This window comes from Diabrotica virgifera, chromosome 3, assembly GCF_917563875.1.
Source record: "Diabrotica virgifera virgifera chromosome 3, PGI_DIABVI_V3a".
NCBI lineage: Eukaryota > Metazoa > Arthropoda > Insecta > Coleoptera > Chrysomelidae > Diabrotica > Diabrotica virgifera.
The window spans coordinates 71295394-71319726 of NC_065445.1; the positions used below are offsets into that span (position 1 = coordinate 71295394).

Below are 24333 nucleotides of genomic sequence, written 5' to 3' on the forward strand. Positions count from 1 at the left end.
TCACAAAATTTTAATATTTGGCTTAAATACAGCTTAAATAAACTTACCTGTTTTCTTACGTATATCGTTAACAGAAGGTCTAATACACAATACTTCAAGAATAAGTAGAAACTAACCTGTAAATCAGAATAAGTCGCAAATTGTAGAGCCATCGTGTTAGAACGAATATAGTCGAAATTCTTCCGATTTCCGTAAAGGCGGTAAACTCGGACCTTATTATATTAGATTATTGGTTTAGGTGGCCACTAACGGTGAAGTGGCCAAAAATGGTGCTGCTACCCTACCTATTTCCTCAGGGCCAGTCGCGCACCCAGAATTTTCTTCTGGAGGGGGGTTGGAGGGGGGTAGGTTGGCTTGGGCACCGATTTCAAGTTACATTTTCCTACTACCCTTTATATATTTTTTATATGCCGGTTGGGGGGTTTTTAACCCTTAAAACCCCCCTGGGCGCGCCACTGCTCCGGGCAGCCATTTTAAGTATGAGTAATATTCTAAAATCAGTGAGGTCATACCGTCAATTCTCACCTCCATGGTACTTGTCGGCTCAATTCAGTCCTATGTCCTATGTCTTCTTGATGAAACTTAGTGTGAAGTTAGTTAGTGTAGTTTTACGCCCGATTTCATAATCAGTTAAAGTGGACTTTAAATTTTAAGTTGGTACCTTTATCAGTGCAATTCATATGGGTAAATGTCAACGTTAAAGTGAACTTTAGTTAATGTTCACTTTAAGTTGATTATGAAACCGGGAGTTAGTAGGAATCTACCACAAATATTATCGGTCTAAGACTAATCATCGTTTTTGGTGAGTGTACGATGAGATCATTCGGTTCGAATTCGAAATTCGAACAAAATTTGCTGAAAGAGACAAATTAATAACAGTTAATGCCGGCTACCGTGTAAACAAAATACCGAAATATTTAAAGTAACGAAGTAACAATATTATAATTCTCGTTTAGTATTCGGTACTTAGGCCTTGTTCGGATAGGGCGGTTTGCCAACGTAAACGTCGAGATTAACCTGTTTTTTCCCTATTTTTATTGGTATTAGAGTGATACTTCAAAGGCGGTATTAGGGTGAAATCAAGTAAAACAGGTAAACCTCCCAGTCGACGTTGGCAAACCGCCTGCATATAAACAAGCCCTCAGGGTATTGGATAGTAACGAATACCTATAAAGTAACGAGTAATTACTTTTTCGACATCACTAAACTTCATTCCCAATTGATCTTTTCTTCGAGTCTAGTAATAATGAGTGTTTTTCATCTAGTCCTTGTTGTTCTCCGGTGTCAGTTGTTTAGACAATTATTCATTTGTTTGGTCTTTACTATGGCTATGTTAATTCAAGCTTTAAATGTACCTACTCTGTTACGTTGTTCCAAGATCTAAAGTAACGTTTAATAAATAGCAATAGGCTAGTGGGTAACTGCGAGACTTGCAAGACTCTTGCTACAAGACCAAGACAATGATGAAGACCGGGAGCGCAATACCAATACCAAGACCAGGTGAATTGGCACAAGACCAAGACCAAGACTGTTTAAGTCTCGTCTTAGTCTTGCATTTGGGCAACACTACTCAAAAGTAATTTTGGGATTACACTTGGCTGTTCATAATTTAATATTACTTATACGTAAATTAATACAACTAAATGATGTTCAATAAATAAGTAATATTCCAAGTAAGTCAGAATAATATTGTCTCTCACTAATTTACACTAAGTAAAGAACACACTCCAGATCTCGTAACTTAATAACCAAGAAAAAACGAAAGATCTTACTTGTATTTCGGTTTTTGCTCCTTTGATTTAACCTTTACATAACCTCCTAGTTGGACAACCAGATCATCCACTGTAGCTAAAGATGGCATTAGACAGTCGTAGATGATACCGAAAGGACGTAGATGGTATCAAAAGGTCTAAAAAGAAGTAATAATTTACACAATCTGTCATTATAACCAGGGGCTGTAACAGTTTTACGATAGATAATAGCTGAATGACTTACCGAAGATGGTGGGTGCCCTTTGTGTGTGTTTTCTATTAATCGGGAATTCCATCTATGAATTCCATGATAAGTAGAAAATATTCTGCAGAAAATTCCTGATTTATTTCATCTTAAGTTTACAAATCCATTAAAAATGAAAGTAACAAACTTAACGTTTTCACTATGTGAATTTAAGTACCTACTAAAAAAACGGGAAAAACCAAGATGGAGGAACCTTCCGGTAGTCGCCTATCGTAATGACCTTGAAAGGTCAAGAAACCGATATTTGACTCTTAGACGATTAGGGTCATGGTTAGAGTGGTTGACTGAATGTTCAAATGGACAAGACCATTTTGCCCTCAGCAAAAAATTGACCGCTTTAATATAAACATAACCGAATTACTTTATTATTAATATTGAAATTATAATTAAGCACTATGGCATTCAAGAAATCTACTTACCAATAGTGAAAAGTGAACCGTAACACTTTGAATAACGCATCATACATTTTACGAGTTTCCCTGGTATGTAAGCCTCTCTCATCATTCGTGTGGAGAACCACTTAATCGAGACATGTGCAATATCTACCTAATACGACTTTCACTTGTTTCTTGATTCCAGTAGGTAAGGTATATGGTATATTCAAATACAAATCAATATACACCTAGTGCGGTTGTGATATTTGGACGGTTCATTTACGTATCATTATTCTTGTATTGTTTTTTCTGTCTATCGATTCCGAGATGAAGAAGTCGGTAAGTTATTACATCTATTATAGTTGCGTAACTCTCTGGTAACTTTTGTGTTATTGCGCTTGTTTGTGAGTTATATAAAAGTTTCGGTATCACGTGCGTGAATCACATAATGACGATGCTTAAGTTGGGCCGTCCGACTCGACAGCTTGTTTCTTTCTAACCTTAACCCAAATTATTTAAATTATTGATGTATATATTGATGGAAGTATTAGTATTTGACGTTTTTTATTTTACATTGTATTTTATACAAGAATAAAAAACAGTTAAACGCCTTAAAAATGAGTGGCGCATACAATATTCCAGCTACAAAAGATCTGATATGAATATTACGTGGCGCAAAAATGTATTTTCATTTTGGTGCAAAACAAAATTCTAGTTTTATTTTAAAAGATTTTTCCATAATATTTGCTAAATTTGAAGTAAACGCGCCACAAAAGAGTAACTTTGATACAGTTTGAATTTTGAAACCCTTTTGTAGCGCGTTTACTTCAAATTTAGCAAATATTATGGAAAAATCTTTTATTAAAATAAAACTAGAATTTTGTTTTACATCAAAATGAAAATACATTTTCGCGCCACGTAATATTCATATCAGATCTTTTGTAGATGGAATATTGTATGCGCCACTCATTTTTAAGGCGTTTAGAGGTTTTTTATTCTTGTATCAGGAGTTTTTCAAAGTTATTTATAAATTAAATGTATGAAGTTGAATGCAATGTTCCTCTATTACTCGTTAAGCTTTATAAATGGTCACCTTTGTTGCATAATCTATTATCTCCCAAATGATCTAGTGTTCATCGGATGTACACTAGATTTTTTTCTATTCGAAATAGATTGAAAAAAAATATTGAGATGACCGGTAAATGAAGTCGGATTGCTCGTTGCCAGATCAAATTTAGCGTCGTAATCACTACAACTACATAAACCATTTCGGGAATAATCGTTAATTGGATTATACTTTTGTAGCTTAATAACTTCTAAAAGGCTTAACCGATTTTGATCAGTAAACGTGAGTTTGAAACGTATTTACCAGTAGTATCTGATGGATCTACTAAGGTCAAGTATGATAACTGAAGCTATTACAGGAATTATTGAGCTTGAGAAACCGTTTTTCCCGTAGGAAATAGATTTGATCATACTTATGAAGCCTATAACTTAAAAATTCGCATTTTCCCTCATATGACGTATACACCGTTAGATTCATCTAGAGTCCTTCTACAAACGCTCAGTTATTGGCGCAATTCGTAGGTTGAAATTTTGAGTAATTGTCGAAAAACCAAAATTTTCAAAGTATAGTTTTTCAGTTTTTCGGCTGTACTGAGCCGTGTGTATGTCTGATCCTGGCGGCTTAGACACCATTTGAAAGCTTAACTCAACACTATTGATTTGGTTATTTGCGGTTCTCCTGTCTCTTCTTGATCCGAAGATATATACCCCCAAAAAATATGCCGTTTTGTACCTACCAAGTCCTCCAGCTGGCTTATGGGTGGTCAAAAGTCACAAAGTACACCGGTTCTGAATCGGCCCTGACCCCCTCTTCAAACACAGAAAAAAAAAATTCAAATCGGTTTAACTTTTAAACACACATACATACATATCCACAAACATTTTCCCTTTTTTAAATAAAAAGTGAGTTATACTTCTGAGCTCGGTAACTTTTGAATGGTATAACCGATTTTCAAAATTAGACATGCGTTGGAAAGGTAATGATCAGTACTATTAGAAGCCGCAAAGGTCGGACTTAAATTTTTAAAGTTTTTGGGAGTTTTGGGGACGAGAACGAAAAACAGACCCTAAATAGAAAGGGCCGTAAAGTCCACACCCTTGGACCAAAATGGATGGTTGACATATGAATGGGTGAGTCTTTTCCTGAACTTTAAGACGGGACTTGGCCCATCTTTCAAATCAGTCAGATTTAGACAATCGAAAATTTCGTGTATACAGGGTGTCCCAGACTAATTTAGCCACGCTATATCTCTTAAACAAATAGAGATTCTCGAATGGGAAAAAAGTGGTATATTCTACTTGTAATACACTTTAATATGGCGTACAAAAAATCATCCCCTAAATATTCATCCCTTAGTTACAACCCCTAAGTTTAATTTTTTTAATAGCACCCTGTATGTTTTTTTATAGTTTTGGATGTGGTCTTTTATCATCTATTCAACACATTTTTTGAAAATAAAATCGATTTGTAAATAACCAAGAAACTATCAGTTTATTTTTGTTAATTGTGTGTCCCAGACTAATTTATCCAGGCTATATTTCTTAAACGAATAGAGATTTTCGAATGGGACAAAAACTGATCTATTCCATTTGTAATACACTTTCATATGGCGTAGAAAAAATTCATCCTTCAAATATTCATCCCTAACTTACAGGGTGCCATTTAAAAAAAATAAAGTTAGGGGTTGTAACTAAGGGATGCATATTTAGGGGATAATTTTTTTTCTACGCCATATAAAGTGTATTAATGTAATAGATCAGTTTTTGTCCCATTCGAAAATCTCTATTCATTTAGGAAATATAGCCTGGATAAATTAGTCTGGGACACATAATTAACAAAACTAAACTGATATTTTCTTGGTTATTTACGAACCGATTTTATTTCCAAAAAATGTGTTGAATAGACGATAAAGGACCACATTCAAAACTATAAAAAAATATACAGGGTGCTATTAAAAAAATTAAAGTTAGGGGTTGTAACTAAGGGATAAATATTTAGGGGATGATTTTTTCTACGCCATACTAAAGTGTATTACAATTAGAATAGACCACTTTTTGTCCCATTCGAAAATCTCTATTCGTTTAAGAGATATAGCGTGGCTAATTTAGTCTGGGACACCCTGTATATAGTGTCACGTGTAGGGGGGTGTTGGTGTGCGCCACTGGCGAGAACTGCCGTTCTCTGGTAATAGAAAGATTCAAGATATTGAGATAATTTTTATTGCAATAATTTAGCATTTAGGGTATGAAACAGCTCAATCTTCTCTTCTTACGGTGACTTATCCTTAAGGAAGTTGGCCATTGCATTTGCCCATTTAATCTTATTTGCAGCCGCTCTGAACAATTCTATGCAGGTCACATTCGTCCATTGTCGTAGGTTTTTAAGCCAAGAGTTGCGTGTTCTTCCTGGTCCCCTTTTGCTATTGATTTTGCCTTCGATTAAAAGTTCGAGCAGTTTATACTTTTGATTTCTTACGATATGACCAAACTATTGTGTTTTGCGTTCTTTTACTTTATGCGGCAAAATAACCAGTACTGAAATGCGTATTGCGTATGCCTCAAACTTGTATTATGTAATAAATGTAATGTGCTGAAACGTACAGAGTGGTTTCCGAACGTAGTTATAACGTATGTGAACGTCGCGTCGTGCTAATGTTAGATACTTCAGGATTGTTCTCAGTTTCGCAGACAAATTTTTTATCGTGGGGTGCTATTTTCGGTCAAACGGAAAAGGTAGAGAAAAGGGTCCAAGCTTAAACTCAACAATGGTTTCAGCAGGATGGGGCCACCTGTTACACGGCCAGAGAGTCTGTTCGAATACTGCGCGATCATTTTGGGGATTGCCTTATTTTGCGTAGCAGTGATTTTTCATACCCATCGCACTCACCAGACCTAACGCCAACTGGGAATGCTGAAGGAGGCAGACCGATCCACCGTCTGACCAGGGGCATCTTTTAACATCTGTTTTATCGGGAACGTAATCGTGAATAATGTTTGCAAGGCTATATCATATACTACTACTATCGGTTTACAGCGTTCTCTGACGCCTTCCGACTCTAACCGCCATTCTTCTCTGTTTAACCATAGACCTGGAGGGATCTCTCTTTCCTCTAACTCTAGTTCTTTTTCAATTCCCTCCCTCCAGCTTCTTCTCGGCCTTCCTCTTTTTCTTCTCCCTTGTTGTGTCCATGCCAAAATCTGTTTACGGATCATGTCATCTGGCATTCTCTGTACATGGCCGTACCATACCAGTTATTTTGTTTTTATGTCTCAATTATTGTATGTGTTACTCCCATCAATTCTCGTATTCTCTCGTTCGGTATCCGATCTCTTCTTGATTTGCCTGCTGCTCTTCTCCAGAAGTCCATTTCTGTTACTAGTAACATTTTCTGCGGTCTTTGTTTCAGTGGCCAAACTTCACTGCCATATGTGATTATACTTTTAAGTATGCTATTGTATATGAGCTGTTTGTTCGCCTTAGATATTGTCTGGTCCCACAGAATGCCGTTCATCATGGATATGGCTTTTCTACCCTGTATGTTTCTGTCTTTTATAGCAGCATCGAGTGTTCCATCTTGAGTTATCTTCATGCCCAGGTACTTGTATTCATCGCAGTGTTTAATTTCTACCCCATCGTCTAATGTAATGGGCTGCTTTGTTCCTCCAATACACATGGCTTCAGTTTTCTTAATGTTGACTTCGAGACCCCATTTGTTATATTCTTCTATTAGCTTCCGCGTCATGTAACTTAAGTCGTCATGATCTTGAGCAATCAGAATTTGGTCATCAGCGAAACATAAAGTGTATAGTGTTGTGTCGTCATTGAGAGGGATTCCCATGCCATTACATTTTCTTTTCCACAGCTTGAGTGCTTGTTCCAGATAAATTTTAAAAAGGGTAGGCGAAATACAACAACCCTGCTTCAATCCTTTCGTGACCTTAAATCCGTCAGACATCCTTGATCCAGTTTTAATTTTTGCAACAAGAAGTTCAAACCAGCGCAAATATACAGTCCACTATTCATGGTTTCTTCACATCCCTTCAAACATTACCCTTGCTCTCTTACTATAAGCATATATTATCAAGTATTGATAGTAAATTATGTTGGTAAACACGCTTCCGTAGATCTTAGTGACTTACTGACAAAAAATCAATTACTAAAATGTTACTCGTGTTTAATAATTCCTTCCTATTGTCACGAGTATAAGTAGGTTTATCTAAATTGGGTAACCTTTTTTGAGATGCTGCATTATAAATAGCTACACGATTTAGTAAGGTGAAGGCCTAAAATTAACTGTATAATAATATAAACCTTGGGTATCCGTATATACAATGTAGGAAATAGGTAAATCTTAAACCAGTGGGTGTATCTACAAAAAGATTTAATAGACGGGTTAAGGTCGCGACACAATGGAAAGAAAATGAAGCTTTTTGATATAATCAATTAAGTTTTGTAGTTATACTGATAATTTATTACTAATGCAGTATTGTTATGTTATTAACAAACGGTTAATATTATTATTTGATTAACGATCGTAAAAACGTGCAGAACATTATTTGCCCAATGCTTCGCAATCGCAATGGCCAAGGACAAAAGAAAGAATCTTGAAATTTGACTTTCTTATATTATTGCAAGACAGGATGAATGTAATTTTTTATGCCAGTTTTGTATTCTTGCTTTTTCATATAGTATATGAATTCATTACCTATATTCTGTCTTATTTTTATTGTACTTCTTGATTTTTTTTTCGTAAAGCTCCTTCGGCATTTTTTAGTATTGCTACTTGGTAACATGACTGAGTAACAATCTGGTAACTGATTCATACCTCAGACTTAAAGGTGAACACACCGGATATGTGAAAATCATGCGTGGAGTGGGGCAAGGTTGTATTTTACCTCCTCTAATCTTCAACCCCTACTCTGAACAAATATTAATAGAAGCTTTGCCCTAAACTGAAAAAGATATTCTACTAAACGGGTACCGGCTAACCAACATCACGTATGCAGATGGCACCATAGTATTTTCGGACAACCTAGAAGACCTACAAATCCTTATGAACAAAATCACGTATTATGTCAACAATATGGACTCAATATAAACGTAAAGAAGACAAAGCTTATGATCATTAGCAAGAAAAAAATAACGGAAGGTCAACTCTACATCAACCAAACCCTGTAGAAAGAGTGGCGCACTACAACTACCTCGGCACCATAATACATGAAGTATGAAGAATGGACCAATAACCAAGAGATAAGAGCACGCATCGGAAAAGCTAGATCTTCTTTAGAAAGAGACTCACTCCAGCAGCGCAAGACGAGATCAACTCTCGAAGATTATGAAAATCTTAGAAGGGAAGAAAAGAGGATGTTCAGAAGAAAAAAGAAAGAACAATACGAACACGCTCTAAACGAAATTGTTAACTACTACAATGGAAAATACATACGAAAATTCTACCAACAGATAAATAGCTGCAGAAAAGACTTCAAACCCAGAATAATAGCCTGTAAAGATAGGGACGGCTCTATAATTAGTAACAAGGAACAAATACTAAACAGATGGGCGCAACATTTTGAAGAACTGCTTAGTGGCAATTATGAAGATGGCGAGATGGAGAATCTCATGCTTCAAATTAATGAAGATGATCGACAGCCACTCCCCACCGAAGAAGAAATTAAAGAAGCCATCTTAACACTTAAAAATAACAAAGCTTCCGGTTCGGATAATCTCTCTGCTGAACTCTTCAAAAACGGTGGCGACACCCTCTTGAAACACATGCATAAACTGATAACTGCAATTTGGCAACAGAAAGAAACACCCACAGACTGGAAGTTGGTTGTACTGTGTCCTCTACACAAAAATGGAGACATGATGGTTATGTGATAATTATAGAGGCATCACTCTACTCAATATGGCATATAAAGTGTTGTCCAACGTATTGTACAAAAGACTTCTCCCCTACGCTGAAGTAATAGTAGGAGGATATCAGTGCGGTTTCCGTTCTAATAAATCAACAACGGACCAGATATTTACAGTGAGGCAGATCCGTGAAAAAACCCTAGAGTTCGGCGTTTACACCCACCACATATTCGTGGACTTCAAAGCCGCATACGACTCAGTTTTTTTTGTTTTTTTTTTTTGTTTTTTTATGGCATTAACTTGGGTGTCATTTAGCCAGTCACAACTTTTTTTTTGTTTTCTGTTCATACATAAGGAAGGCAATGAGGTCCTTAGAGTTCCATAGCAAACTCTTCTACAGCTCTCTACTCAGTTCAAAAGCTGGCCGCTATGGACTGTCCAAGTTGCTCACCACATTTTCCATTATGTATCTTCTTCTTCTTCTTTTTTCATATGTACATAATATACCAAATTATCAGGATTAACAAGTTTAGAGATTAATTTTAGTTTCACAGATAAATTTCATTAAACAATCATATATATTCTTACTGTTCAGAGACAATAGATAGGATACATTGAAAGGTGGAAAAACATTGCATTTTATTAAATCTTGGATTAAATTATATGTGCATGGAATATATTTTGCACACTCAAAGAAAGTATGATTTAAGTCACCAACCTTCTGACATTCTGTACAAAGATTTGAATCAAAAACTTTAATTCTTGCTAGATGTAGAGGGAAACATGCATGTCCAAACTTCATTCTAATTAATGTTGTTATATATCTTCGAGGTACTACGTAATTTTTAAACCAATATATATTTGGAACAGAAGGTTGAATCAGTGAATACTGAGATTTGGATTGTTTACAAAGATCTCGCCATGATTGACTCCACTGATTTTTAACTCGATGCTTAATAGTGTTAACTAAGTCAGATATGCAAAACGTACGATTATGTGAAGTACCATATTCAATGGCTTTTTTAGCCAACCTATCAACATATTCATTATGCGTTAGTCCTATATGAGCCTTAACCCATAAAAAGTTCACTCTTCTTTTATTTTTATGAATTTCAAAAAGGATTTTCTTAATTAGTAGGATATAAATATTTGAATTGTTATTGGGAAAATCTATAGTTTGAATAGCAAGAAGAACAGAGAGTGAATCGGAAATAATTGTTGCAGATATATCTTCTGATTCTTTAAAATATTGCAGGGCCTCATAAATTGCTATGGCTTCAGCACTGAAGATAGAAAAATCATGGCCTAACTTAAATATTTTTTCTGTTTTAGTAGCAGGTATGAAAAAGGCACATCCAGTGCCAACTAACGTCTTAGATGCATCTGTATATATATTTATAGAATCTGGCCAATTATCTAAGAATGTTCTTAAGATGTTAGAGCTAATATTACTGTTTTCATGGTAACTTGGTTTTACTAATTTAACTGTATGTAAAAAAGAATGAAAATCTTCGAGTCCAAAACTATCAATCATGTTATAATCACAGTCAAAATTTAACAGATCTCGAAAAGCCTCGCAAAGGGGAGGAGAGTTCTTTAGCTTCCAGTATTTATTAGTTAAATCCGCTACATTCAGCTTGTTAATATTTTGGTAAAGACCAAAATTTGTTAATATTTTGGTACGACTCAGTTAATAGAGGTAAACTTCTACTTGCTATGGTAGAATTTAAAATACCGCTTCATCTTGTCCAATTAACTGAACTTACGCTCACAGGAGCAGAGAGCGTGGTAAAGATCCAGAACGATTTCTCAAGACCCCTCCATTGCAAAAATGGACTAAGACAGGGTGATGGACTATCGTGTCTCTTATTTAACCTGGCATTAGAAAAAATAATTCGAGAGTCCCAAATTAATATGAATGGTACTATCTTTAACAAATCAGTACAAATTGTCGGATACGCAGATCACATAGACATCATAGGTAGATCTATAGAATCTCTGACTGAAGCATTTCGGTCGTTAAGAGCATCTGCACATAGAATGGGGCTAAATATAAATGTTCAAAAGACCAAATATATGTGTTGCACTAGGTCAAGCAACCCGACACCTACAAGAATAATAATTGACGACCTAAAACTGGAAGGTGTCGACACCTTCATATACTTAGGCTCGCTGCTAACTAAAGATAACAGTGTCAGTGAAGAAATTAAAAGAAGAATAGTGCTCGCCAATAAGTGCTACTATGGCTTAAGAAAACAGATGGCATCAAAAATACCTAAAAAAATTATATTGACTGTCTACAAAACACTAATAAGACCAGTGCTAACATATGGCTCAGAAACTTGGTCACTTACTCAGAATGACCAAGAACTGCTCAAACGTTTTGAGCGAAAAATTCTAAGACGAATATATGGTGGCATAAAAGAACAAGGTTTGTGGAGCAGGCGTTAGAACTTTAAGTTGTATAGAAATTTTGGAGAACCTGACGTTGTACAATTCATTAAGGTAGCACGCCTTAGATGGATAGGTCATGTAATCAGGCGAGAGGAAGATGCCATAGTCAGAAAAGATTTTGACCGAAAAGGGCCGATAGGACAACGAACAAGAGGAAGACCGAGACTTAGGTACCAAGACAACATAGAAACTGATTTAAAATATATTGGAATTAGAGCATGGAGAAGAGTTGCCAGAGACAGGGGCGAATGGAGGATCGTTCTGAAGAAGTTTTTGGCTCATAAAGAGCTGTAACGCCACTGATGATGATGATGATGACGTAAATTCCCGTAGATTGACAGGGTCACAAACGAAGAAGTCCTCATAAGAATGAAAAAGAACCGATAGGTAGGTACTGACCACCATCAAATCTCGAAAGTTAAAATAATTCGGACACATTATACGAAATTAATCCAGATATGTCCTTCTACAAGCCATCGTGCAGGGAAAGATATTTGGAAAGCGAGATCCAGCAAAAAGAACATCTTAGTTAAACTACCTCAGAACCTAGTTAAACACAACATATGTGCAATTTTTCAAGAAACGCAACACATCAAGAAGTAGAAAATGACTATTGAGCTATTCATATTTAACCCAATTTTTAAACGATTTTATTATTTATCCCAGAGAACGGCAGTTCTGACCAGTGGTGCACAACCCCTCTACATGCGACACTATATATACACGAAATTTTCGATTTTCTAAATCTGTCTGAATTAAAAATTGAGCCCAATCACATCCTAAACTTTACGAAAAGACCCTTCCATCCATATATCAACCATCCATTTTGGTCCACGGTGTGGATTTTACGGCCCTTTCTATGTAGGGTCTGTTTTTCGTTCTCGTACCCAAAACTCCCAAAAACTTCAAAAATTTAAGTCCGACCTTTGCGGCTTCTAATAGTACTGATCATTACCTTTCCAACGCATGTCTAATTTTGAAAATCGGTTATACCATTCAAAGTTACCGAGCTCAGAAATATGACTCAATTTCTATTTAAAAAGGGGAAAATGTTTGTGGGTATATGGGTGTGTGGAAAAGTTACACCGATCTGATTTTTTTTCTGTGTTTCAAGCGGGGGTCAGGGCCGATACAGAACCGGTGTAGTTTGTGACTTTTGACGAGCCATAAGCCAGCTATAGGACTGGGTAGTTACAAAACGGTATATTTTCTGGTGGCATATATCTTAGGTTCAAGGAGAGGCAAGAAAACCACAAGTACACCAAATCAATAGCGTTGTGTTAAGCTTTAAAATGGTAAAAAAACTAAACTTTGAAAATTTTGGTTTTTTGACAATTACTCAAAATTTTAACCTACGAATTGCGCCAATAACTGAGCGTTTGTAAGAGAACACTAGACGCGTCTAACGGTGTATACGTCATATCTGGGAAAATTCGAATTTTTAAGTTATAGGCTTTATAAATAGGATCAAATATATTTCCTATGGGAAAAACGGTTTTTTAAGCTCAATAATTCCTGCAATACCTTCAGTTATCATACTTGACCTTAAATACATCAGGTACTACTTGTCAATACGTTTCAAACTTAGGTTTAGTGATCAAAATCGGTTAAGCTGTTTAGAACTTTTCGAACTCCAAAAGTGTAATCCATTTAACCATTATCGCCGAAATGGTTTATGTAGTTGTAGTGGTTACGACGCTAAATTTGATCGGGCAATCTGAGTTCATTTGCGGGCCATCTAAATATTTTTTTAATCTATGTCGAATAGGAAAAAAGACTAGTGTACATTCGATGCGGACACAATGAATTATAATGAAAAAAATATATAAGGATGGCTGGGATATGAACTCGGATTGTCCTATCACAAGTTTGGTGTAGTAACCACTGGATCATTTGGGAGAAATTGCCACATAGGCGACCATTTATAACGCTTAACGTGTAATCGAGAAACATTACATTCAACTTCAAACATTTAATTTATAAAAACTCCCGATACAAGAATAAAAAACCGCTAAAAGCCGTAAAAATGAGTGGCGCATACAATATTCCAGCTACAAAAGAGCTGATATGAATATTACGTGGCGCAAAAATGTATTTTCATTGTGATTGAAAATAAAATTCTAGTTTCTTTTCTATAATATTTGCTAAATTTGAAGTAAAACGCGCCACAAAAGAGCTTAAAAATGCAAACTTCAAAGTTACTCTTTTGTGGCGCGATTTACTTCAAATTTAACAAATATTATGGAAAAATCTTTCAAAATAAAACTAGAATGTTATTTTTCATCAAAATGAAAATACATTTTTGCGCCACGTAATAATCATATCAGCTCTTTTGTAGCTGGAATATTGTATGCGCCACTAATTTTTAAGGCTTTTAGCGGTTTTTTATTCTTGTTTAATTTATTCATCAATATCAGCTTAAATTCAAATAAAATAAGTATGATTGAATAGATATTTTCAATACCTTTCAAATGACATATCACTTGCCATAAGGTTCCATTTAAAATTATCGGTCACAGTGCCTCTGTAACATCATCTACGATAATTACGTCACCTGTTATGACTAGAGTAAGAATTGGTACAGAACGACAACTGTTACGCACAATTAAACAGAGAAAAACGGCATACCTGGGGTCCTAATTAGAAACGAAAGATACCAGTTTCTGCAAACCTTAATTGAAGAAAAGATCGAAGGAAGAAGGGGAATGGACAGGAAGAAAATGTCATGGCTCCGTAGTGTCAAACAATGGACAGGACTAAGAAACATAGGAGACCTAATACATACTGCAAGGGATAGAGAAAAATGGTCAAACGTGATCGCGAACATTCATTAGTGGATTGCATAAGAAGAAGAAGAAGTTACGACTAGTTGAGAAGCCTACGCGTCGTTTATTTCCTCCCTCCAAATTTCACTATTATAAGTAGTATAACGTATAACCGTTCAAAAGATACGAAGAGGGGAGGGGACTTTTGGCTAGCACTGTATAACATTTAGTCCATGTGGTGAGACCGTTCCCGTCTGAAAAAATTTCTGATTCGGTTTCTTTGTGGATTCCTATTCAAAATGTCCCCTTTAAATAAATCTGAAAGGTGCCGGGAGGAATTTTAGGACAGAAATTGTTTAAACAATATTTTTAAACAAATACAAAAGATCATCTTTTTTTGACACGAAGAATATTTTTTAGGTTTTTTCGGTCATTCTAAACAATAAAGGTATCTTGTGATTTTTCTCAAAAGTTGATAGTTTTCGAGTTATAAGGCGATTTAAAGTCGGAAAAATGCGAAAATACGCATTTTTAAGGATTAAAAACTCGTATTCGTTTTCAAGTTTCAAGAAAACATTCGTTTTCAAGATTCAAGAAAACATTCGTTTTCAAGATTCTGCAGACTGATCGGGTCTAACTTCAATTTGCACCGTTGTTATTTAATTGTTAATTATGCGTGTCCATCCGATTTTCTTTGCCGGTGCGGCGCGCACTTTTTCAAAAAAATCTCCTATTTTCCTCCAAAGAATATATTTTTTAGATTTTTCGGGACATTCTAAATAAAATAGGTTTCTTGTCATTTTTCTCAAAAGTTAATAGTTTTAAAGTTATAAGCGATTTAAAATCCGAAAATGCGTTTTAAATCGCTTATAACTTTAAAACTATTAACTTTTGAGAAAAATGACAAGAAACCTATTTTATTTAGAATGTACCAAAAAATCTAAAAAATATATTTTTCGGAGGAAAATAGGAGATTTTTGGAAATTGTGCGCGCCGCACCGGCAAAAAATCTGATGGACACGCATAATTAACAATTAAATAACAACGATGTAAATTTAAGTTAGACCCGATCAGTCTGCAGAATCTTGAAAATGAATGTTGAAACTACAATTCAAGTACTTGGCAACCTCAAAAATACTAATTTAAATATGAGTTTTTAAGCCTTGAAAATGCGTATTATCGCATTTTTCAGATTTTAAATCGCCTATAACTCAAAAACTATTAATTTTTGAGAAAAATTACAAGATATCTTCTTTGTTTAGAATGACCCAAAAAACCTAAGAAAATATGTTTTGGGTCAAAAAATGTGATCTTTTGTATTTGTTTAAAAAAATTGTTTAAACAATTTCTGCCCAAAAATTCCGACCGGCACCCTCAGATTTTTTTAAAGGAGATATTTTTGAATATGAATCCACAAAGAAACCGAATCAGAAATTTTTTCAGACGGGAGCGGTCTCACCACATGGACTAATTTGATTTATTTTTTTTTAGTTAATAATATTGCCTTTCTTACTGTCAATTGGCCTTTGTGACGTACATCTTCTTGTACCTGAAGAACATACACCGCCACCACCTCCGAAGCCATATGCGTTTGGATACGCTGCTGGAAGGTTCCCGGGGCACATAGACAGAACCCACTCCGAAGTATCCGATGGATCTGGGCTTGTTCAAGGTATGTAAAATAGCAATTTACACGAAATAAGCTTAATATTTATACAGTTCTCTTCAGATAAAACTATCCACTTTAAATAACTTCTGAACCACTGATTTTTAGAAAAAACGCAAAAACACGTCAAATAATAATGGAAGGGGAAGACATTATGCCATATTTAAGCTTGCCGGGAAAGGCAACCTCTCACCCCCCGTATCATCCCTTAATTTTTTTTTAAATTACTACCCCCTTTTTTATTTTAGATTTGGATTCTCCTCTTTGTACTGATTTCAAAAATCTAAGAGCTAGCAACGTTTTCTAGAAATCATTTTTAAGACGGCTTATTCTTTCATATATTGTTCCCTGTGCTTCCTCGAACACCGTACCGGCCATCTGGCCGCTGATACATGTTGCGTTCGTTACTGCGCAGCACACCTGTACAGGTAAACACAAAATCAGGGTGATTGATTAGTGTGAAAAAGCTTAGTAGATCCGTTATAGTAATAGATAGCAATAAAAGTTAATAACAAAAATTGTAGCTAACTTTGCGCTTCACATTACAAAATTAGTTAGAATGTTACAGGGTGTTCAATAACATAGTGGCAGACCAAACTTTTGTTTTTTTAAATGGAACACCCCATATTTTATTTTTGAATCGAAATCTTCTTAACTTCTCCATCACAAAAATATAAAGGTTTGTTATGTTATACAGGATATTTACAAAGTTATAACCAATGTTCTATGAAAATCGTAATAAGTTCAGCTCCCTGTATAAATAAAAATAAGCACAACAACAATGGTTTATTGGTGCCGTATTTTTTTGTTGATTGTCAAAATTTATAAAAATGGTTGATATTGCTAATTTTCTTCATATCGAATACAGGGTGAGTCAAAACGCAAGTACATTATTTTCACAGTAATTTTAAATAGAACACCCTAATTAATAACTTGCTCTGAAAAATTAAAATATCTCGAAAACAAACAAATTTAGGCATAGGGAATATTATACAAAAATTAAAGTACGGTAATGATATTTTTCGATAGTAATATAAAATACAGGGTGTACCATTTAAAATTTCTGAGAAAAGAATGTACAGCTGGTTCCAAAAAAAACTGATACCATTCTTACAGCGTATTTTGTAGAAAATTGAGCAGTGTACTTTCTTCTTCTTCTTCTTTTTGTTTTTGGTCTCGCTGCAAGGCAATTACCAGCACGATTTATAGGCGATCTTGATGTAGTCTGGCTCTAAGCCATATCAAAATCGCTGACTATGTTCTTGTAAAAAGCTTTTGATGAGGTGTGATATAATAAATATGAGTTTAATTATATTTAATTTATTATATTTTGAAGAATAAATACTTATTAGTTACATACTATCACTGTTACTGCCAAATCTTAAAATTGGTCAGATAACTTCAACCTTAAAAAATGGCTGTTTGTTTGCTTATTTTATTATTTGTCTGTCATAATAAATGTAATATAATGTCAGACCAATCATACACTGCTCAAAATGATCAAATCTTACTAAGAGTCGTATCAGTTTTTTTAGGAACCAGCTGTACTTGCGTTTTGACTCACCCTGTATTCGATATAAGGAAAATTAGCAATATCAACAACTCTTAAAAATTTTCACAATCAACAAAAAAATATAGCACCAATAAACCATCGCTGTTGTGCTTTTTTATTTATACAGGGAGCTGAACTTGTTACAATTTTCATAAAAAATTGGTTATAACTTTGTAAAAGCCCTATATAACATAACAAACCTTTATATTTTTGTGATGGGGAAGTTAAGAGGATTTCGAATATAAAATAAAATATAGGGTGTTCCATTTAAAAAAACATAAGTTTGGTCTGCCACTATGTTATCGAACACCCTGTAACAATCTAACTAATTTCGTAATGTGAAGCTAAAAGTTGGCCACAATTTTTATTTTTAACTTTTATTGCTATTTATTACTATAGCGGATCTACTGAACTTTATCACACTCATCAATCACTCTGTATATTGACTTTAAATTATTTTAGGACGAAAAATTTTTTTGTCATTACTTTTTAAACCACAGAAATGTCTGGCAATTACAGTTCATATTCATATTTCTAATAATGTTTAAAAAGTAATGACAAAAAAAATTTTTCGTTTTACAATAATTTTAAATTCGATATGTTTACCTGTACAAGTGTGCTGCGCAGTAATGAACGCAACCTGTAACAGTAGCCAGATGGCCGGTACGGTGTTCGAGGAAGCATAGGGAACAATATATGAAAGAATCAGCGGTGTTAAAGTTATTTTTTTTTTCCGACGTTGCTAGGTCTTGGTCCATTTAGAATGAACATTTCACTACCAAAAATTTTAACAATAATTATTTAAAATGATTTTTGAAAGCTTGAATAATTATTATTGTTAAAATTTTTGAATAATTATTGTTAAAATTTTTGGTAGTGAAATGTTCACTCTAAATGTTATAAAATTGTTAAAAAAATCATATTTATTCAATCCAGTTTTCTTGCATTTGTATTTATTTTTCTGATAAACTAATCACTTCAAGCATCAAGTGTTATACATTTTTGAAATCAGGACAAAGAGTAGAATCCAAATATGAAATAAAAAAGGGGGTAGTAATTTAAACAAAATTGAGGGATGATACGGGGGGTGAGAGGGTGCCTTTCCCAGCAAGCTTAAATATGGCATAATGTCTCCCCCTTCAATTATTATTTGAAGTGTTTTTGCGTTTTTTCTAAAAATCAGTGGTTCATAAGTTATTTAAGGTGGATAGTTTGATCTGAAGAGCACTGTATATGTACACCGCCAGACATATCGATACTGGGCAAGTGAAAACCTACATTCTTCTTCTTTTTGTATAGACATGACTGTCTGTTTTTTCAATGTGCCTCTAGTAAGTTGTCGTTCCATCGTTTTCGTGGTCTTCCCACTGATCGTCTTCCTATTGGGGAACCGTGTCTCGCCTTCCTTACTCCTGTATTTGTTGTCATTCGGCTTATGTGGTGGTTCCATTCTATTCTGTTTGCCCAAATTGAGCCTTTGCCTCCTTTATTTTTTGCCTCATCCTTGTTCAGGAAAATATATCAATATAATATTAGTTAAAATGATTTAAAAAGGTAGTTTTATTCATGAAATAATCTTACCGAATTTCTCTCGAGCTCTTAAATTATCGATTTGTTTTGCCCTCGTGACACTTTGACATAATTTCACTCCCCTTCGGGTCGTGAAATTAAAACTGCCAAAGTGTCAATCGGGATACAAATCGATAGTTTTAGAGCTCTCGTGCAATTACTACTGAAAATCTACATTGTGTGGAAGAATATATAGGACACATGATATTATAGAGCCATATTTTTTTGAAGAAAACTTAACTGCTCCTCGTTATCTTGAATTTCTTCAGGATTATCTGATGCCACAACTGAATCAGCTATTTCCAAATAGAAATAAATAATTTTGTGGTTCCAACAGGATGGGGCTTCCCCACACTACGAAATAACTTTAATAACGTTTTCCCAGTTAGGTGGAATGGAATGATAGAAGGGGATTTATGGAATGGTCACCAAAGTCTCCACATTTGACTCCGTTAGACTTTATTATGGCGATATTTGAAAAGCCAAGTGTATCAAAGTGAACCGATTAATGTAGGAGCGCATCAGAACGGAAATTGCACAATTAACTTCTGAAGTCAACTGAAACGTTAGGAAATAATTTAATGCCCGTCTTTCTCATCGCATCACGGCTGAAGGGGATTCGGAGCTTTTTTAAACACTTTTTTTAACACGTCAAAAAAGTTTTGACGAGTTTTCCCCGCATAGTGGTTCATTTTTTTTGGTTATTTCACGTAGAAATATTCGATGCACGATGACGAATAAAAACCTACTTTTCATGAGCTACAACTCTGCTTCTATACTGGGTCTACAAACAGACTTCATATATATGGTGTATTCTACGAATATACGACTTTTTGGATTATCGCGACAACGAATATTTTAGTGTGCAACATAAGAAGTACGAAAGTATTTTGCTCCAATAAACAACAATATAATTTGCAATTTACTTTCGTTCTTTATATTTTGCACAGTAAAATATTCGTTGTCGCCATAATCCAAAGGGTCGTATATTCGTGGATTGGGGTATACACCATCTTTTTAGTTTTTATAGGCTACATTTTTAATAAGAATATTTTTTTCTTACTTTTTGAATTATTTGCGAAAAAGCGTCTAATATCTTAGTTTTCTTGTCGAAAAATGAACATTTTCACTCGAAAATAACTCAAAAAGTATTGACTAGAAAAAAAATCTATAGTTGCTTAGATTTGCTCAGTTTATCCATTTCCGGGCGTATCTTGAACGTATGTTATAATCAACTATTTTCAATGGGAAAATATAACAAGAAAATAGCTTCAGAACAACATTGAACGTATGTTTTTTCACCTACCAAGTAAAATCAACCAACGGCACAAGTCCAAAAGTGAGGAGGATGGTAAGAGGTACCTAAATACAAGTTTCCATGCAATTCGGTGGTGACACGGAAAATTACGCGGTATCGCCGTATTTCACGTTCATCCACGTTCTATATGCGAAAGTACAAATTTTCAGATATTAAATCCAATTATTTTCAGATTTCAAATCTGATTATTTTCATTGATAGATGGTAGGGGAGCCCAAGCGGGGATTTTTGCAGTTACTCGAGCGCGTCAGATTATTACATAGGGAGAAACCTTGTACGATGAAAATGAATCTCTACCATATATTGGCTCTTAATGCAGGGGAGTTCATTAAGAGACCGAAAAAAATCTATCCTTAGAAAAACTCTAAATCGTCAGATTAAGATAAGGTAAGTTAAGTACATGCAAAACAGTGTATATTTCAAAAATCTGACGATTTGAGTGGGGTGTAAGGAAATGGGTGAGTCCCAAAGTTTCACAAGAATGTTGTTCTGAAGCTATTTTCTTGTGGCATTTTTATAATCAAATATATTCAAATGGGAAATCAGCCACAATTTTACCTAAAAATGATTTTATTATGTATATAATAAGTATGGTGGAGATATGTAGATGATGTGTTTTCCATGTGGCCTCATAGATCGGAATTGTTGGATACGTTCCTGAATATTATAAACGATCAAGAAGAGACAATAAAGTTTACAATGGAAAAGGAATACAATAACACCCTACCTTTCCTCGATGTTTTGGTCTCAAAGAAGGATACTGGATATGAGACTCAAGTGTATAGAAAACCAACACACACCAACAGATATCTCAATTACAAATCAAATCATAACATCAACGTTAAAAAGGGAATCATTAAATCCTTATATGATAGAGCCAAAATTACTTGTTCTAACGAAAATTCATTTTTAGAAGAAAAACAATTGTTAACATCTGTTTTATTAAAAAATGATTATCCCATATCGTTTATAAATAAGGAATTGTCAAGATTGGATCGAATGGAACAGAACAACTTAGAATGGGATCCTACAACATTCACAAGAAATAATACGAGGAAAATATCAATACCATATGTAAAAGGACTATCCGAGAAACTTAAAACAATAGGAAATAAATTCAACATATCAACAACATTCAAAACAACAAACACTTTGAGATCTATTCTATCTAAAACTAAACCTAACAATGAACAAGAAAGAACAAAGAATTGTATTTATAAAATACCTTGTGAATGCGAACAATTTTATATAGGTGAAACGTCAAGACCAATAGACGTTAGAGTAAATGAACATCAGTCTTATATAAAAAATAGAGAATTTGATAGATCTCAAATATGTCAACACGCATGGGATAATGAACATAGAGTTCAGTGAAGAGATTCAAGTATAGTCCTAAAAGAAGCAGATAGTAAAAAGAGAAAAATCAAAGAAGCGGCTCTAATTATGCTAAATGAAACCAATTGTGTCGCAAATTCCTCGGTAGAATGCAGTAGGATGTGGTTACCCATATTAAAGGAGGAAGTCAATAGAAAGAAAATACCACAATTAGTAAATCAGTAACATATCGAGTTAGTACATATTTAGTATTTTAGTATTATTTAAAATTTAAAATATCAAGTCAGAATTTGGTATTAGTTTTGAGAGTAAACTAAATGTAAACCCAAATACTTACGATGTCGGGATAGTATCACGAGGTTTTTCCTGGTTTTCCCTCGTGATTTACTATGGAATCTCTAACGCGAGAATTTCAGTGCCACCGTTGCATTTGGTTGTCTTTTTAAAGACAGATTACATGCTATGATTTTTTGTGGCGGATATTCTTGAGTTGGGATTGATTTCATGTAATCGAATGAACTATCTTTTAGTAAAGTCGTCCCAGGAACGCAACTCATCAATATTGGCAATATCATTTTAAAGTCGTCTACTTTAAAATGTATAATACGTGTCTGAATTGCCGATATAAATGAGTCAGATTAAATAAATTATTAGAAGAATTTTTTACTAAGCAACAACATTTTTATTTATTTAGTATTATTTTGTATTTTGACAACGACACCCGACTTGGGCGTCGAAACGTTAATAAAATCATTTTTAGGTAAAATTGTGGCTCATTTTTCATTTGAATATACTTGATTTCACAAGAATGACAGATGGAAAAATTAAAAATTACGTGCTCAATATTTTTCAAAAATCTATCGAATGAAACCAAACACGACTTCCCACGGAGAGGGTTGGGGGTAAATTTAAAATTTTAAATACGAATCCCGCGACATTTCGCGAAATGAACATCAGATCGAAAAACTGAAAAATACACTTATTCAATATTTTTGAAAAATATATCGAATGGCACCAGACACGACCCCCACGGAGGTGGGGTGGGGGGTTACCTTAAAATCTTAAATGGTAGCCCCCATTTTTTATTACAGATTTGGATTCCTTACGTAAAAATAAGTAACTTTTATTCGAGACATTTTTTCGAATTATGGATAGATGGCGCTATAATCTTAAAAAAAAGATTGTTGGAAATGGAAAATTAAATTAAAAATGGAAAGTCCCCACTAAAATGGAAAACATTACTTAACATACCTACTCTTCACAACCCAATAGGTCCCCATAACGCTCGAGTGGCTGCACATTTAGCATACTTTGCTCCCCTACCATATACTTTCTGTGATAAGCAGTGTGATGTATCTGAATCAACCTATATTAAATTTCACGTATATTAATTTATCTTTTAGTTATCATATATTTATATAATAATGAATTTCCATAAAGTTATTTTGTAATTCAGTTTGAAAGCTTTAATTATAAATTTATTTAGTGAATTTCTATGAATGTTAATATTTAATTTTAATATTGAGTTAATTTTGCCCAGAAATTTATTTCTATTTATCATTGTTTTTAAACAATACGTTCGATATTTGCATATCGTTATGCCATTTTTGTTTACCATATTTTCTCCGGATTGATCCGAAACTTTATCGTCTTCTTTATGAAATATTCATAATATCCAATAAATTCATCCAAGTTGCATGAAACTAGAAAAGCAATGTGACTTATTTCAACAAATATGATATTTAAACTTCAGTGCGGACCCCTACTAACACTTTTTGTTAAAAAGTACCCGAAAAGTTTACTTCTCCAAATTAATTTTAAAGTATCAAACGTACTGTCAAGATTTAAACTATATGGTCCGAAAATTAATTGAAGAGTATGATATGTGAGGTCTAGAAGTAAATAAAATAAAAAAAACTGAATGCTTGTGCTTTAAAAGAGAACATAAAATATATTAGACATGGCCACGACAACATTAAGGCAACCTGGAGACACCCATCTGGCAGCGAAAATCAAATTGACCACGTCCTGGCAACGAAAGAGTTAGTACAACAAACATTGGACACGAGATCTTACAGTTGGGAAAACGCGGAGACTGACCACTTTCTGGTATCTAATAATAAACATGATCGCGCTTAGATGGAAAAAGATATTAAGCTAAAACAAACTAATAAATGGAACCTAGAAGCATTAGAAGAGACTGAAATATGAGAAAAATTTGAACAACATATGAATGAAAATGTATCCAACCTTATGAGTCAACCCACAAATATAAACGAACGATGGCAAGAATTAAAAAGCAAAATAAGTGAAACAACAAATAAAGTAATAAGAAAAAAAGAAGGAAGAGGAAAAATATATT

At 34.3% G+C, this 24333-nt stretch overlaps 1 protein-coding gene across 1 annotated transcript in view; it reads left to right on the forward strand.

The window, feature by feature from the left end:
* Window positions 1–2565: 2565 nt before the first annotated feature.
* Window positions 2566–24333, forward strand: part of LOC114325289 (cuticle protein 16.8) — a 59159-nt gene continuing 37391 nt past the window's right edge. Inside the window, exons 1-2 of the mRNA XM_028273310.2 lie at window positions 2566–2729; window positions 16023–16203. Of these exons, the coding sequence (XP_028129111.1) occupies window positions 2718–2729; window positions 16023–16203 (193 nt within the window). The 5' untranslated portion in view covers window positions 2566–2717. The remainder of the gene's footprint in view (window positions 2730–16022; window positions 16204–24333) is intronic.